The sequence below is a fragment of the Canis lupus genome, chromosome 10 (assembly GCF_003254725.2).
Source record: "Canis lupus dingo isolate Sandy chromosome 10, ASM325472v2, whole genome shotgun sequence".
Taxonomy (NCBI): Eukaryota; Metazoa; Chordata; class Mammalia; order Carnivora; family Canidae; genus Canis; species Canis lupus.
In genome coordinates this window covers 44,342,397-44,355,616 of record NC_064252.1, presented here as the reverse complement: position 1 = coordinate 44,355,616, position 13,220 = coordinate 44,342,397, and the positions used below count along the sequence as shown (strand labels likewise).

The 13,220-nt window shown below is 36.8% G+C and overlaps 1 protein-coding gene across 2 annotated transcripts; it reads right to left on the bottom strand.

The window, feature by feature from the left end:
* Positions 1–929: 929 nt before the first annotated feature.
* On the bottom strand, positions 930–13,219 carry MITD1 (microtubule interacting and trafficking domain containing 1). 2 transcript variants are annotated; one of them, XM_025464342.3, is made up of 7 exons: positions 12,985–13,219; positions 7,220–7,321; positions 4,909–5,045; positions 4,742–4,828; positions 3,728–3,843; positions 2,827–2,887; positions 930–1,628 (listed from the first exon to the last, which is right to left on the bottom strand). In XM_025464342.3, the coding sequence occupies exons 1-7, from the start codon at positions 13,133–13,135 to the stop codon at positions 1,527–1,529; spliced, it is 756 nt and encodes a 251-aa protein (XP_025320127.3). In that variant the 5' UTR covers positions 13,136–13,219; the 3' UTR covers positions 930–1,526. The 2 variants fall into 2 exon arrangements, with proteins under 2 accessions (XP_025320127.3, XP_025320130.3); XM_025464345.3 differs by lacking the exon at positions 930–1,628 and adding an exon at positions 2,484–2,704 and having other exon boundaries at positions 12,985–13,218.
* Between the last annotated feature and the right edge of the window lies 1 nt (position 13,220).

Genomic DNA, 13,220 nt, shown 5'->3' with positions numbered 1-13,220 from the left:
ATAGGGAGATGAGGTAATTGGAAAAAATTGTATAAAGAACTTCAAGAAGTTTGTTAATTAAAAACAAAGAAATAGGGTGGGTGGTATCTGGCTAGGAATGTCTATACTGGCAGAAACAATGCAGCAAAGGGAGTCATGGCTAAAAGGACAAATTCCTTGGTGAGGCAGTGAGGCTAACAGAGGTAAGATTGAGTTCACTTCCTGAAAGTTTGGCTATCTTCCTTATATATTAGTACTATTAATCCTTTCTCTATATACTATAAATTTGATCTCGTGTTAACTTTTTATCATTTTTAATCAAATTTTCAATACTTACATGATCAGATCTTTTGCCTTTTCCTTGATAATTCCTGGGTTTTGTGTTATACTTAGTACATTTAGTGGAGTTAAAAAAACATTTTTTTTATTTAATTAGCTCTAACAGAATAACTATGTGAGGTAGAAATCTAATGTTTTTTCCAAACATTTATTGAATAATCTACTCTTTCCCCACTAATATGAACCATACCTTTGTAGTGCATTAAGGACCCATACCAAAAAAAAAAAAAAAAAAAGGACCCATACACACATTCACTTACTTTTTTTTTTTTTACATTCACTTACTCTCTCAGATATTTTCAGACTCCTTATTCTATCCCACTGATTTGTCCATTCTTATGCCCATACGCCCATACATTTAAAAAATGTGTATATATAAAGTTACTATATATAGTATATATATATAGTAACTTTATATATAAAAGTACTTTATACTAGATATTTATAGTATATATTTATATACTATATATTTATATAAATTTTTATATATACTGTATATAAGTTTATATAAATATAACTATATTTATATATAAATATAACTATATTTATACTATATATTTATATATATATAAAGTACTATAGTATATAGTGTGTGTGTGTATATATATATATATATATATATAGTAACTTTATGTCTTTATAGCTGGTCAGGCAAGTTTCCTAGCATTAGTCTCTGTCAATTAATTTATAAAATTAACTTAGGGAGAAATGATATTTATTAAGCTTTCCCATCCAAGAATATAATTTGTCTTTCCCTACTTTCCTTTTACAATCCTCCATAAAGTTTAGTTTACTCACAGAGTTCTTGCACATTTCTTGATGTATTTAATAAGTAACTTGCATCTAGTAGTCTTCTGATGTTCTAATTGGATCTGGGGATAGATTTCAAATATATAGAATAATGGATAGCATTATTGCTTTATCCATTATTATAAATAATGGATAGGCACTTTTCCTTAAATATCAATATCTCTTAGGCAGGATTCCTATACGGGTTGAATAAAAGTTAATTTCACAGGGTTGTGGACTGCTGAATCTCTACAGTGATAGATACATATGCTCTAAAAGAAATCAGAGTGGTTATTTTACAATGAAAATAAGGAGGTCTAATACATGTTCTCACCTGAATGAAAAGCCTCTCTACTTCCACATGCTGATAGGTACCTGGCAAAATAAGCTACGATACTTTGCAGAAAATTAACTTCTGATTAGGTCCAATACTTGCTCTCCTGAGACCCTGAATTTCCATATAACCAAGCTTGGCACACTGGTTTGAGTCTTTTCAGGTTCAGCATTACCAGCACCTGAACCTGAAAACATTAATGAAAAACATTAGGAACTTTTCCGGAATCCCTTCTTGGTCTTTTATGCCAATTTAGTCAGGTGGCTCCCAGAGGTAGAACATAAAGCTGGTGTTCAAGTCACCCAGGACCACTCTGCCCAATCTTATTCCCATGGCTTCTACCTGGCTTTGGTCCTTTCATACTATTTAATCTTGAATGTAATCTTCAGTCTTCTCCAGATGTGATGTTTTATGTGTACTCCCTAACACTAATACTTCTCTTTCCCTCCACAGACTGACTTAGCTTATTCTTTAAGCTTCCAGACTGCTCGTTACCTCTACCTTTATTCCCAACCCCAACCTATCTCCATGGAACCTAGTCTTCGTCCCCAACCACTCAACTGGCATCTGGATGGATGCCAAAACAGTTGATCTTAAACTGCAAGGCTTTACAAATGTGCCAACCAAGACTGAATAAGCTGTAAAATGTACCTGTGTAACTAAGCAGGTTGGTTTACCTTTACGGAGTTAGGTAATATTGGATAAATGAATGTTGGTAAATTTCTACCAGGGACACTTGTTATAAAATTAACATTTTTTTTCTCCTGGTTATTAGAAGCACAAGCCCATCTGTCTCTTAAAAGAATATTCTAATCCATGATTTTTCTTCCTGGACTCTAAATTCCCAGGGGCAAAATTAACATTGAATTCATCTTCATAATAGTGCTTATTATTTATTGATCCATTCTCCAACAGTCAAATAAGAGAAAAGCTAGTAAAATGTTTAAATTAACCTTGTGACTAGAAATACCTAAATCTACTAAATAATGTATTTATAAAAATATTTAGGTTTGGTTACATAACTGAACAATGGATCCATAAGTTAGAAATATAAAAATTTATTGTTAAATTCATAATTATAGGAATGATCTGTCCAAAGTAAAAACAACAACAAAATCAATATTAACTTAAAATAGAAATATATAATACAAATTAGGTGACTACCCGTCATATTTTTTTTGTGTGCTTATTATGAAAAATGTCCACTGTGGTTTCATGACATGGTCTTAAGTCAAAATCACAATATCCAAGGGAAAATCGACTCTAAGAAGAGAAGAAAAGAGGTTTTTTTTTTTTTTTTTTTAAACAACAAAAAAGCCCAAAGCCAGTTTATTAAAATGATACAAAAAGAGTGCAACATACTCACTCTTAAGACTATATCCTACCTGTGGTTTCTTAAAATAATCGAGTCCCCTTCCAATCTTAATCATCCATCCATTGTTAAACCTATTGAAATAGTATACAGTATTATATTCTAGACAGTTGAGTCAGACAATTATCAAAGATATAGTGCAAGTATCAGCAACATTTCCTCATAACAAAGAAAATCACTTTCGGCAGCAGCACGAGTTGAACCAAACCGAGGGTTACTCATGGGCTATGTTTCCAATGAAATGAAACATCTAAAGAAACCATTAGTTGATTTGATTAGCTGGTAACAAGTTTAACAATTAAATTAAATCTTATTCTTGAATTTCAGATTTCTGATAAAACTTTCCTGTTCTACGAAGTGTATTCAGGCAGACTACAGAGTATTGCAGCGGTTCCCCTACCTAGAGATGGAGGACATAAGGAAGAAGAGCTCTGGATCCCAACCTCTGCTTCAACAATAGCACTGCATTTAGGTTATGCTTAAGTTTTCATTAAAACTAAGGGTGCAGTACTCTAAACATATAAAAGCCACAAACATATTACTAAGATACCTGCATATGCTGTTTCCTTGTAGACACTATAGCATATTGTCACACCTATGTGATTATTTAATAAACAAGAAAAACTAAAATCATCAAAATATTAAATATTATTACCAGAAAAATTATCCCAATACCATAACACTATATGTATAATTGAACAGAAAAGCAACAGAACACATAAACTCTAATCCATTAGGAAACATGAAACTCAGACATAATAAGCCAGATTTTTTTCCTCGAAAGTGAAAAGATACTAAAATTAATCTTTACTTAACATTTTAATAAATTGAATATTTATATGTAATTATGTAAAACTTATTAAAAGAAAAATATTTTCAACTGCATAAAAATTAAAATATTGCTATACACTAACCTAATTTCTCGGTCATGTACTGAAGAAGAATATTTTAATTCCAACAGCACTCCATGATCTTGGAGTGACTTTTTTATTTCTTGCAGGCCACTACTTTGCTGCTGTTTCCCACTACCCTGTAAATAGGAAAGATACAATTTTCTGTTCAGTTACTAATATTTTAAATTATCATTAAGCTATGCAATGTATATCATAGAATGAATTAAAATGGAAAAGATTCTATACTAGTTTCAAAGTCTATTATCTCAAAGAAGCAACCAGAGCATAAAGCAGTTTAACAGCAATTGTTTTTATCAAAATTTTTTTCTAACGTGTACATAACACAACTCTGTCCCATCTCCTAAAAGGTATTTTAGTAATGCTATTTATTTTTAAGATTTCATTTATTTATTCATGAGAGACACACAGAAAGAGGCAGAGACACAGGCAGAGGGAGAAGCAGGCTCCCTCTGGGGAGCCCGATGCGGGACTCCATCCCAGAACCCCGGATCACAACCCAAGCAGAAGGCAGATGCTCAATGACCGAGCCACCCAGGTACCCCTAGTAATGCTACTTAGTTATTCAGATGGAACTGCTTTCTTTTCAAGTTAATCCTAGAAATCTGGTTTATTTAGGAGCATTCCTATTTAAGTCAAAATCAAGATAGAGATGCTATTATGCTATGATCCACCAGAAGGCCAATACTATATAATCATTGGTAAAGAAGAGATAAAACTGTCAATAGTGCAAACATGTGATCATATCCTGGAACATCCAAGAGACTAAACTGACAAACTATTTGAATCAAAGAGCTTAGCAAAGTGGCCCAATGCGAGGTACAACAAAATCAGAAAAAAAATCAACAGCATTGTTTGGAAGGAAGGTATTTTAGTCCTGTAGTTAGATAATCCCGAAGAAATAGTTCTAGCTGAAGCAGTGTCCACATTTTCCTTGCTCAAACTACATCTTGTATCTGAATAAAGTGAATGAAGAAAAAGTAAATGCAGAAACAGTAAATGCTTCCAGATACCTACTTCATCCAGAGATGTGAGAAGATGAATAGTTTTTACTTTACATGGTTTCTTAATAAGCATCTCACAAAATCGAAGAAAGTTATATAGCTGAAAGACATCAGGATAGGTTATTACTAACTCATACATTTTAAATAACATTTCATCATATTTTTGTACATTTCACCTACCTGATGAATCTGTCTAATGTAAGGATCTTGTATCCAAACTTCTGTAACTGTTTCATTAAGGTATTGTTGAAAAAGTGACTCATAACTGAAACCAGTTGCATTCTCTTCTATTTTAATCTGCATATGATATTTTCCATCTACAAAACACAATTTCAATAATATAACCAATGACCATTTATATTCCTTTTACACATATTTACATACAGTGATTAATCAGGATCTGATACAAGTTAATTTTTTTAACTCCTCCACTCAGCAAATATTTCTGAATACCTACTACATATATATGAGGCACAAAGCAAGATGCTACACATACAGAGATAAATAAGGCAAACAATCCCATAAGTGATTTTTATCTTCATGGAGGCCAAGTGGGAAAGTCCAGAGATTTCTTGGAACAGGTTCTTGGGTCAAATCCTACAGACCAGGCAGTTTATCTAAGAGAAGCCCATATGTATAATGATAGCTGATACTCTGTCACGTGAGTAGAACAATAAGCTAGAACTCCAGAGCTTCCTTGTCCTTCCCTTCAGATTTTAGTCTTTTTTATGTTCCTGCAATTTAATAGCTAAAGTATTAAACGTATAAATGCAGTACTATGTGGAATTTTGAAGTCTCTAAGGAAGAACTTATAGAATATTTTAAGCAGAAACTTATAGCACTTCTTAACGACCCAAGCCAAAGACTAGGATCCCACAGGATCAGTAAGATAGTTCCATTGCTTTTGTTCATTCGAAATGAATAATTATTGAATTAGTTATCAAAGACCTTTAAGTTTTTTAAAAATATGACCTCTAATGGTAGTTCCTAATTTACATGATTGTTATATATTTAAAGTTTGTTTAAAGACCAGTAGTTTGATTCTATTCCTAATATTTCCCCAAATATGTTAGCAACTATGTATCAGTTTTCAAGCCAAGCTAACCACATAGGTTAATTTAACCCAATGTATTCAAGCCACAATGCTGATGGTACTATATTTTATCAAGGTTTTTTTTTTTTTAATCAAGGTTTTAAAAGGAAGTTTCATTGTACATTTAAATTTAGGGTAAAGTAAATACTTTTTATTCCCACCCAATAGAGGAGCTCCGGCAGGGGAGTACCCAGGGTATGGGCTCATACAGAATACTAGGAAGAGGTGGGGGAGGACCATATAAGAACAGTGAGGAAGAGCAGCTGAGGGCTGGAAGCACTGGTGGGTTTTTTTTTTTTTTCTTTTTTTAAAGCTTTTTTTTTTTATTTTTTTTTATTTTTTTATTTACTTATGATAGTCACACAGAGAGAGAGAGAGGCAGAGACACAGGCAGAGGGAGAAGCAGGCTCCATGCACCGGGAGCCCGACATGGGATTCGATCCCGGGTCTCCAGGATAGCGCCCTGGGCCAAAGGCAGGCGCTAAACCGCTGCGCCACCCAGGGATCCCCGGGTTTTTATATATATATATATATATTTTTTTTTTTTTAAGATTTTATTTATTTATTTATTTATTTATTTATTTATTTATTTATTTAAAGAGAGTAGGGAGTGGGGAGGGGCAGAGGAAGAGAGACAATCTTAAGCAGACTGTGCTGCCTGCGAGCAGAGCCCAATACAGGTTCGATCTCATTATCCATGAGATCATGGCCTGAGCTGAAACCAAGAGTCAGACACTTACCTGACTGAGCCACCCAGGTGCCCCTGGAGACACTGGCTTTTTGAGGGCAGTAGTAACTTTGGCTAACAAAAGCAGGTATGCCAGGCAAAAGTGGTGATGATCATTTATAGGTAGATGTTTGTAAACTGCATACTCATGAGTAGAAAACTAATAATAAGTAGGAAAGGACACCTATGGCATCTCCAGTCATTAGGAATACTTAACTCCTGGAATGTTTTGATTCACAGCAAAATCCTAAAGAAGTCCCAGGAGTTTCTTTAGCTACTTCAACATTTTGTTCATTTTCTAAAGGAAAATAGAAATAAAATACAAGATTTACATTCCCTATTTCTGTGCAGTATTATTTCAACTTTAGTTCACACATTACCTTCATGGGGATCTGTGAACTTAAAACAGCATGCAGAGTTCTGCAGTATGTATAGCTTTCATCAGATTCTCAAGAGGATATGTGAAAACCACCTCCCCACTGCAGGGTCCGCCCCCAAAAAGGTTAAGAATAACTTATGTATAGGGAAGTGGAAATGCAGAATAAACCAGTAGGCTCCCAGGGATAAATGGTCCAGACCACAGAGTTCCAAAAGGCAGAGCCAGAAACATTGGATGAAATCAGCTTTGTCACAATAGCTTATGGACACGTTCTGTAAATTAGCCTCTTTACCTTCTTTTTCTTGATCCAAGTATTTCTTTACTATTTCTGCTTTATCCATGTAGCCAGAAATTTGTTTTCGGAGATTACGTTTCTTTGTATCATCTTTGGTACCTACAAATTAAAAAATACATTCTCAAATTTCCCAATAGTTTTTCTATTTAGTACAGGCATTATTTCCAGTTTCTCAAGTTTTCCACAAATTTCCTATCCTTTTTTTTTTTTTTTTCAAATTTCCTATCCTTAAGCATGGTTTGCCTCAGTCCTAAAATACACTAATGTGCTCATATTTGGCTTGATCATGCAAGACCTTCATTTTTACACTAAGCATCTGGAACAGCTTTATTGAGTGGAGACTCTGCCACTGTGTCTCACAGCTGGGGACATCAAATTTGGTGAGGTGACAAAGGTGGCTTATTACATGTCAAACCTGAGTCTAAGAATTGTTTTGTCGTAATCAACCACAAGTCTGAAATCTTAGCATAATCAAAACATAGCAAACAACATTTATCTTTTTCTTTTTTTTTAAGATTTTATTTATTTATTCATCACACACACACACACACACACACACACACAGAGGCAGAGACACAGGCAGAGGGAGAAGCAGGCTCCGTGCAAAGAGCCTGACGTGGGACTCGATTCCAGGTCTCCAGGATCAGGCCCTGGGCCGAAGGCAGTGCTAAACCACTGAGCCACCGGGCTGTCCCAACACTTATCTTTCTTACACAAAATCAGTTTCTCTTCTAGACTTCCTGGTTATAGTTTATGTTCAATTATTTTCCCAGCCATCTCAAAAATGTAAGGTATTTTTTTTAATATACATTATCAGTAAAATCTTACCTAAGCCCTAACCCCCAAACCCAATCGGTCACCAAATCACTTCTGGTTTCTTCATTCCTCCCTTTTGATATTGCTTATATCAAACTCCCATTAAAATATATTTAGAATTTTGTATTTATAGAAAAATTGCAATAATGGTACAGCATCCTTTCACCCAGACTCCCCTAATACTAATATATAAATATAGTACAATTATCAGAGTTAGGAAATTAACACTGATACAACACTACTAACTCATCTACAAACCTTGTATTCCACCAATTGTCCCACTAAAGAAAGTTTCTTTTCTGGTCCAGGATCTTACACAGCATATACTTATCATGTCTTCTTAGTGTCCTCTCCTCCAATCTGTATAGGTTCTTGGCCTCTCTCCACCTTTTATGATTTTGACATTTGAGGAAAACAGGGCTCAGTTATTTTGTAGGATGTCTCTCATTTGGAACTATTGATGTTTTCTCATGATTAGATTGAGGTTACACATTTTTAGCACAAAAATCATCATCAAAGCAGGCCCTTCTCAGTGGGTACATGATGTCAATATGTGTTACTACTGGTGACATTAACTTTGATCATGTGGTAATCGAAGATTTCTCCACTGTAAAATCACTATTTTGTCCCTTCTAAATGATATCTTCTTGTGGGAAGATACCCTGTTTCTCATCACTTTTATCCACTAATTTTAGCACCCATTGATGGTCCTTGCCTGCAACAACTATCACTAGAGTGTCTGTCAAACAGAGATTTCCTATTCTATCATTTAATTTATAAATTTGGAATGCGGGACGCGTGAGTGGCTCAGCAGTTGAGTGTCTGCCTTTGGTTCAGAGCGTGATCCCAGAGATCCAGGATCAAGTCTCACATCGGGCTCTCTGCATGGAGCCTGCTTCTCCCTCTACCTATGTCTCTGCCTTCTCTCTGTGTCTCTCATGAATAAATAAAATCTTAAAAATAAATAAATAAATAAACTTGGAATGCTACTGTAAAGAAGAGCTATCCCTCCTCCCATCTACTTATTTATTCGATGATCAATTTATATCAATATGGACTCATGCATATTTATTTTAGTCTGTGGGTTGTAATCCAATACTATTGTTTTTTTATTTAAATTCCAGTTAGTTAACATACATTGTAATATTACTTTCTGGTTATAATATAGTAATTCAACACTTCCATACATCACCCACTACTCATCACAAGTGCGCTTCTTAATCCCCATCACCTATTTCACCCATCCCTCCATCAGTTTGTTCTCTATAGTTATGAATCTATTTCTTGGTTTGCCTCTCTTTTTCTCTTTGCTCATTTGCTTCTTAAATTCTACATATGAGTGAAATCATATGGTATTTCTCTGACTTATTTCACTTAGCATAATACTCTCTAGCACCATCGATGTCATTGCAAATGGCAATACTATTATTTTCTTGTTCTAATTTTATCAGCTTTGGCTTTGACAGCTCCTTCATGTTGGCCCCTGTCCTTTCTTTTTTTAATTTTTTATTTATTTATGATAGTCACAGAGAGAGCAAGAGAGAGAGAGAGAGAGAGAGAGACAGGCAGAGGGAGAAGCAGGCTCCATGCACCGGGAGCCCAACGTGGGATTCGATCCTGGGTCTCCAGGGTCGCGCCCTGGGCCAAAGGCAGGTGCTAAACCGCTGTGCCACCCAGGGATCCTTGGCCCCTGTCCTTTAGAAGACTCCTCAAATTTTGATCACTTCCTTGCTTTCTGGTGCAAAATGTTTTCAACTCATCTTGTGTTTTCCCTGCCCCAGCCCTGGAATCAACCATTTTTCCAAGAACCCCTGGTTCCTTTGTTGGAGAATGGTATGAAGAAATCCAATTCTGGGTGCCAAGTGTACTTGTTGCCACTAGGAAAGTCCTGTCACTACTTCTAGGCTCTTTCAATCAACATGGCTAGAAAATATACGTAGGGTTACTAACATATATATACATCTTCATTTATTTCTGTCTATTCAACTGTGTGTGTGTGTGTGTATATATATATATATTTTTTTTTAATTTAAACCACGAGTTCATGATGATAACTTTGATCCCATAGGGTTCATTCTAGCCCTCCTGCTCTCCTTATGTGTAACTTCTTTTATTTTTTTAATTTTTTTTTATTTATTTATGATAGTCACACACAGAGAGAGAGAGAGAGAGGCAGAGACATAGGCAGAGGGAGAAGCAGGCTCCATGCACCAGGAGCCCGACGTGGGATTCGATCCCGGGTCTCCAGGATCGCGCCCTGGGCCAAAGGTAGGCGCTAAACCGCTGCGCCACCCAGGGATCCCAGTGTAACTTCTTTTATTAACCACAGTATATGTACTGGCTTGTTCAAGCCTAGTACAGACACAATTGTCCTCTCTTATTCAAGTTGGAGGAAAGACAACAAGAAAAGTAAATCAGGTAAGTATGTATGTTAGATTGTGGTAAATGTTATTAAATAAAATAAAACAAGGAAGAAGGATAAGGGAGTCCTAGGATGAGGCTGCAATTTTACATAGGAGGTCAGGGAAGGCCTCACAGAGAAAGTAATATTTGTATAAAGAGGGAGTATGCTATAAAAATACAAATACTTGAGAGGAGAAGAGCATATTCCTTATAGAGACAAGTCCTGACATGCAACTTTAACTACACCAATCTTTTGTAAAAACTTTAAATGGTTTCTCCTCATCTATGGAATGAGTTAAAATCTGGCGGTCAAGGCCATCCACTCTGTGTTCCAAGACTCACTCTATCTTTAAACTTAACTTCTCACTCTTTCTCTATAGACACATGCTGGAACCAACTTATTTAATAAAACAGCACAGACAGAATTTAAACACTTAGCTGAATTTCATTGCTGAAATTCTACTTACTCCTCCAAAGCCCCTGTCAAAAGCCACCTCCACTTTTCCTTCCCCAAATGACCTTTAACTGTCTAAATCTTCATTGCACTGGTCTATAACCCTCTCCTGGCACTTATTCCCTATATGGCGTTATTTGCATTTGTACCTTAATCTGTAAGATTATGTCACTGTCTCTATAACTTCTGTGGAATCAGGGAGCACACTGGAGCAAAACTGGATTCTCCGGATTCAGATTCCCAGAGTGCCAGAACTTGAGCAGCGCTCCACTTGACAACCCTAGAGCACCAGAATTTTAGCAATGCTCCATCTGACCAACACTGTGCACTATCTCATTTTGGCAGTCAGTATACCAGAGTCTTTAAAGCCTTGGGTTCCAATTGTGACTCTACTAATTGTAGTGAGACTTAAAAGTTTAATTTTATGCTGCAAATGAGGGTAACATTACCTCCTACTTCATAGGGCAATTGTAGAGTGAAACAACATTATGATTTTTTTTTTAAAGACTGTATTTATTTATTCATGAGCCACGCAGAGAGAGACATAGGCAGAGGGAGAAGCAGGCTCCCTGTGGGGAGCCCGACGTGGGACTCGATCCCAGGACCCCAGGATCATGCCCTGAGCCAAAGACAGATGCTCACCCCTGAGCCACCCAGGCACCCCAAGATTATGATTTTGATGTACTCTGCACAGTGTCAGCACTCAACACTCATAATTAATTACTCCTATCACCATCATCACTATCATCATCAAACGGGCTCTCCCAAGATAATTTTACAGTTTTGTTTTTTTTTTAAGATTTTATTTTATTTGAGAGTGGGCGCTGGAGCATGAGTGGGGGTGAGGAGGGAGAAGCAGATTCCCCGCAAGCGTGAAATCCAATGCATGGCTCTATTCTTGAACCCCAAGATCATGACCTGAGCCACCCAGGCAGGTACCCCGGTAGTTTTTATAGTTCTGACGAAAGCACTCACCCTTGAAGAGCGCCCTCTGCTGTTCTTTCAAGGCTTCTGTTAAAGGTACACATGAGAGATCTTAGGCCAGACTGGGAGCTCCAGGGGTTGGGGAGCAGGGGGTAGTCTTAAACCAGTTTTATATAATACATATGTAGGGATCCCTGGGTGGCGCAGCGGTTTAGCGCCTGCCTTTGGCCCAGGGCGCGATCCTGAAGACTCGGGATCGAATCCCACGTCAAGCTCCCGGTGCATGGAGCCTGCTTCTCCCTCTGCCTCTCTCTCACTCTCTCTCTGTGTGACTATCATAAATAAAAATATACGAATAAATAAATTATATAATACATATGTAACATATGTATTAAACATATAATATATAATTACTGAGTGTCTACTATGTGCCAAGGATTGTACTATTTGTTAGTGGTTATTTGGGTACTTCTCAACATTGAATAATTACACAACAGATAAAGTCTGGCTGCCCCATTCACAATACTATGATTTCTCACACCGATTTCAGTACACGCTGAAATTTCTCAATTTTTTTTTTTTTTGCCGCTACGTGTTTTTATTGTTTACTTCTAACGAAAACGTCTACACAGAGAAGTAAAGATAATTGTGTAACGAACACCCTTATTACTCATCACATTGATTTAAGAATTGTTAGCATTCTGCCACATTTGCTCCAATTGTTTCTCTTCCTTAAAATTAAACTCAGATATCGTGACAAACTCTTTCCAAGACGCTCAAGTCTGCATCTCAAAAAATCAAAGGCAGTTTTCGAAAAAAACATACTGCTTAACAAAGTCAATAATTTGAGTGTTACCCAATCTCTATTCAAACGTTCCAAACTGATCCAGAAATGTCTCTTACATTTACGTTCAAAACTAGTCCTATCAAGGCTTATATGTTACATTTTATTCTGTCTCTTAAAAATCTAGAGTACAGTTCCTCTTTTTTGATGACATCAACCTATCAAAGGCATAAACGAAACCAGTCCACTTGTTCTGTAGAATATCCGCCTTCTGTATTCGTATTTGCTTTCTCGTTGTGCACAAGGATTCTTAACTCCGCCCCAGGCACAGCGAGATCCAGTTCCTTTCATCTAGTCCTCTCTCCACGGCTCCCTGCTCACCTCTCAGGACCTGCATGAGCAGGTCAATCCCCTCCTGGTAACACACCAGGGCCTGCTGGTACCGGGAACCCGAGTCCAGTTCCATCGCCCGCTTTAACACCGTGAATGCAGCAATGCTCTGGGCATCCTGCTCCTTCCCGTACCTCGCCATAGTTCCGAAATCCCACCGGCCGGGAGCCCGCCCAGAACCCAGCCAGCCAGCAGCGCTTCCGGGAGTGATCACGTGACACCAGTGC

Bases quoted from the DNA above. Each gene is read 5' to 3' on its own strand.
- MITD1 (XM_025464342.3), bottom strand. From the start codon at position 13,135: ATGGCGAGGTACGGGAAGGAGCAGGATGCCCAGAGCATTGCTGCATTC. The intron at 5,046-7,219 runs GTAAAGAGGCTA...TGTGTTTTGTAG, and splicing joins CTTGGATCAAGAAAAAGAAG to ATGGAAAATATCATATGCAG. The intron at 4,829-4,908 runs GTAGGTGAAATG...GATGTCTTTCAG, and splicing joins ACATTAGACAGATTCATCAG to CTATATAACTTTCTTCGATT.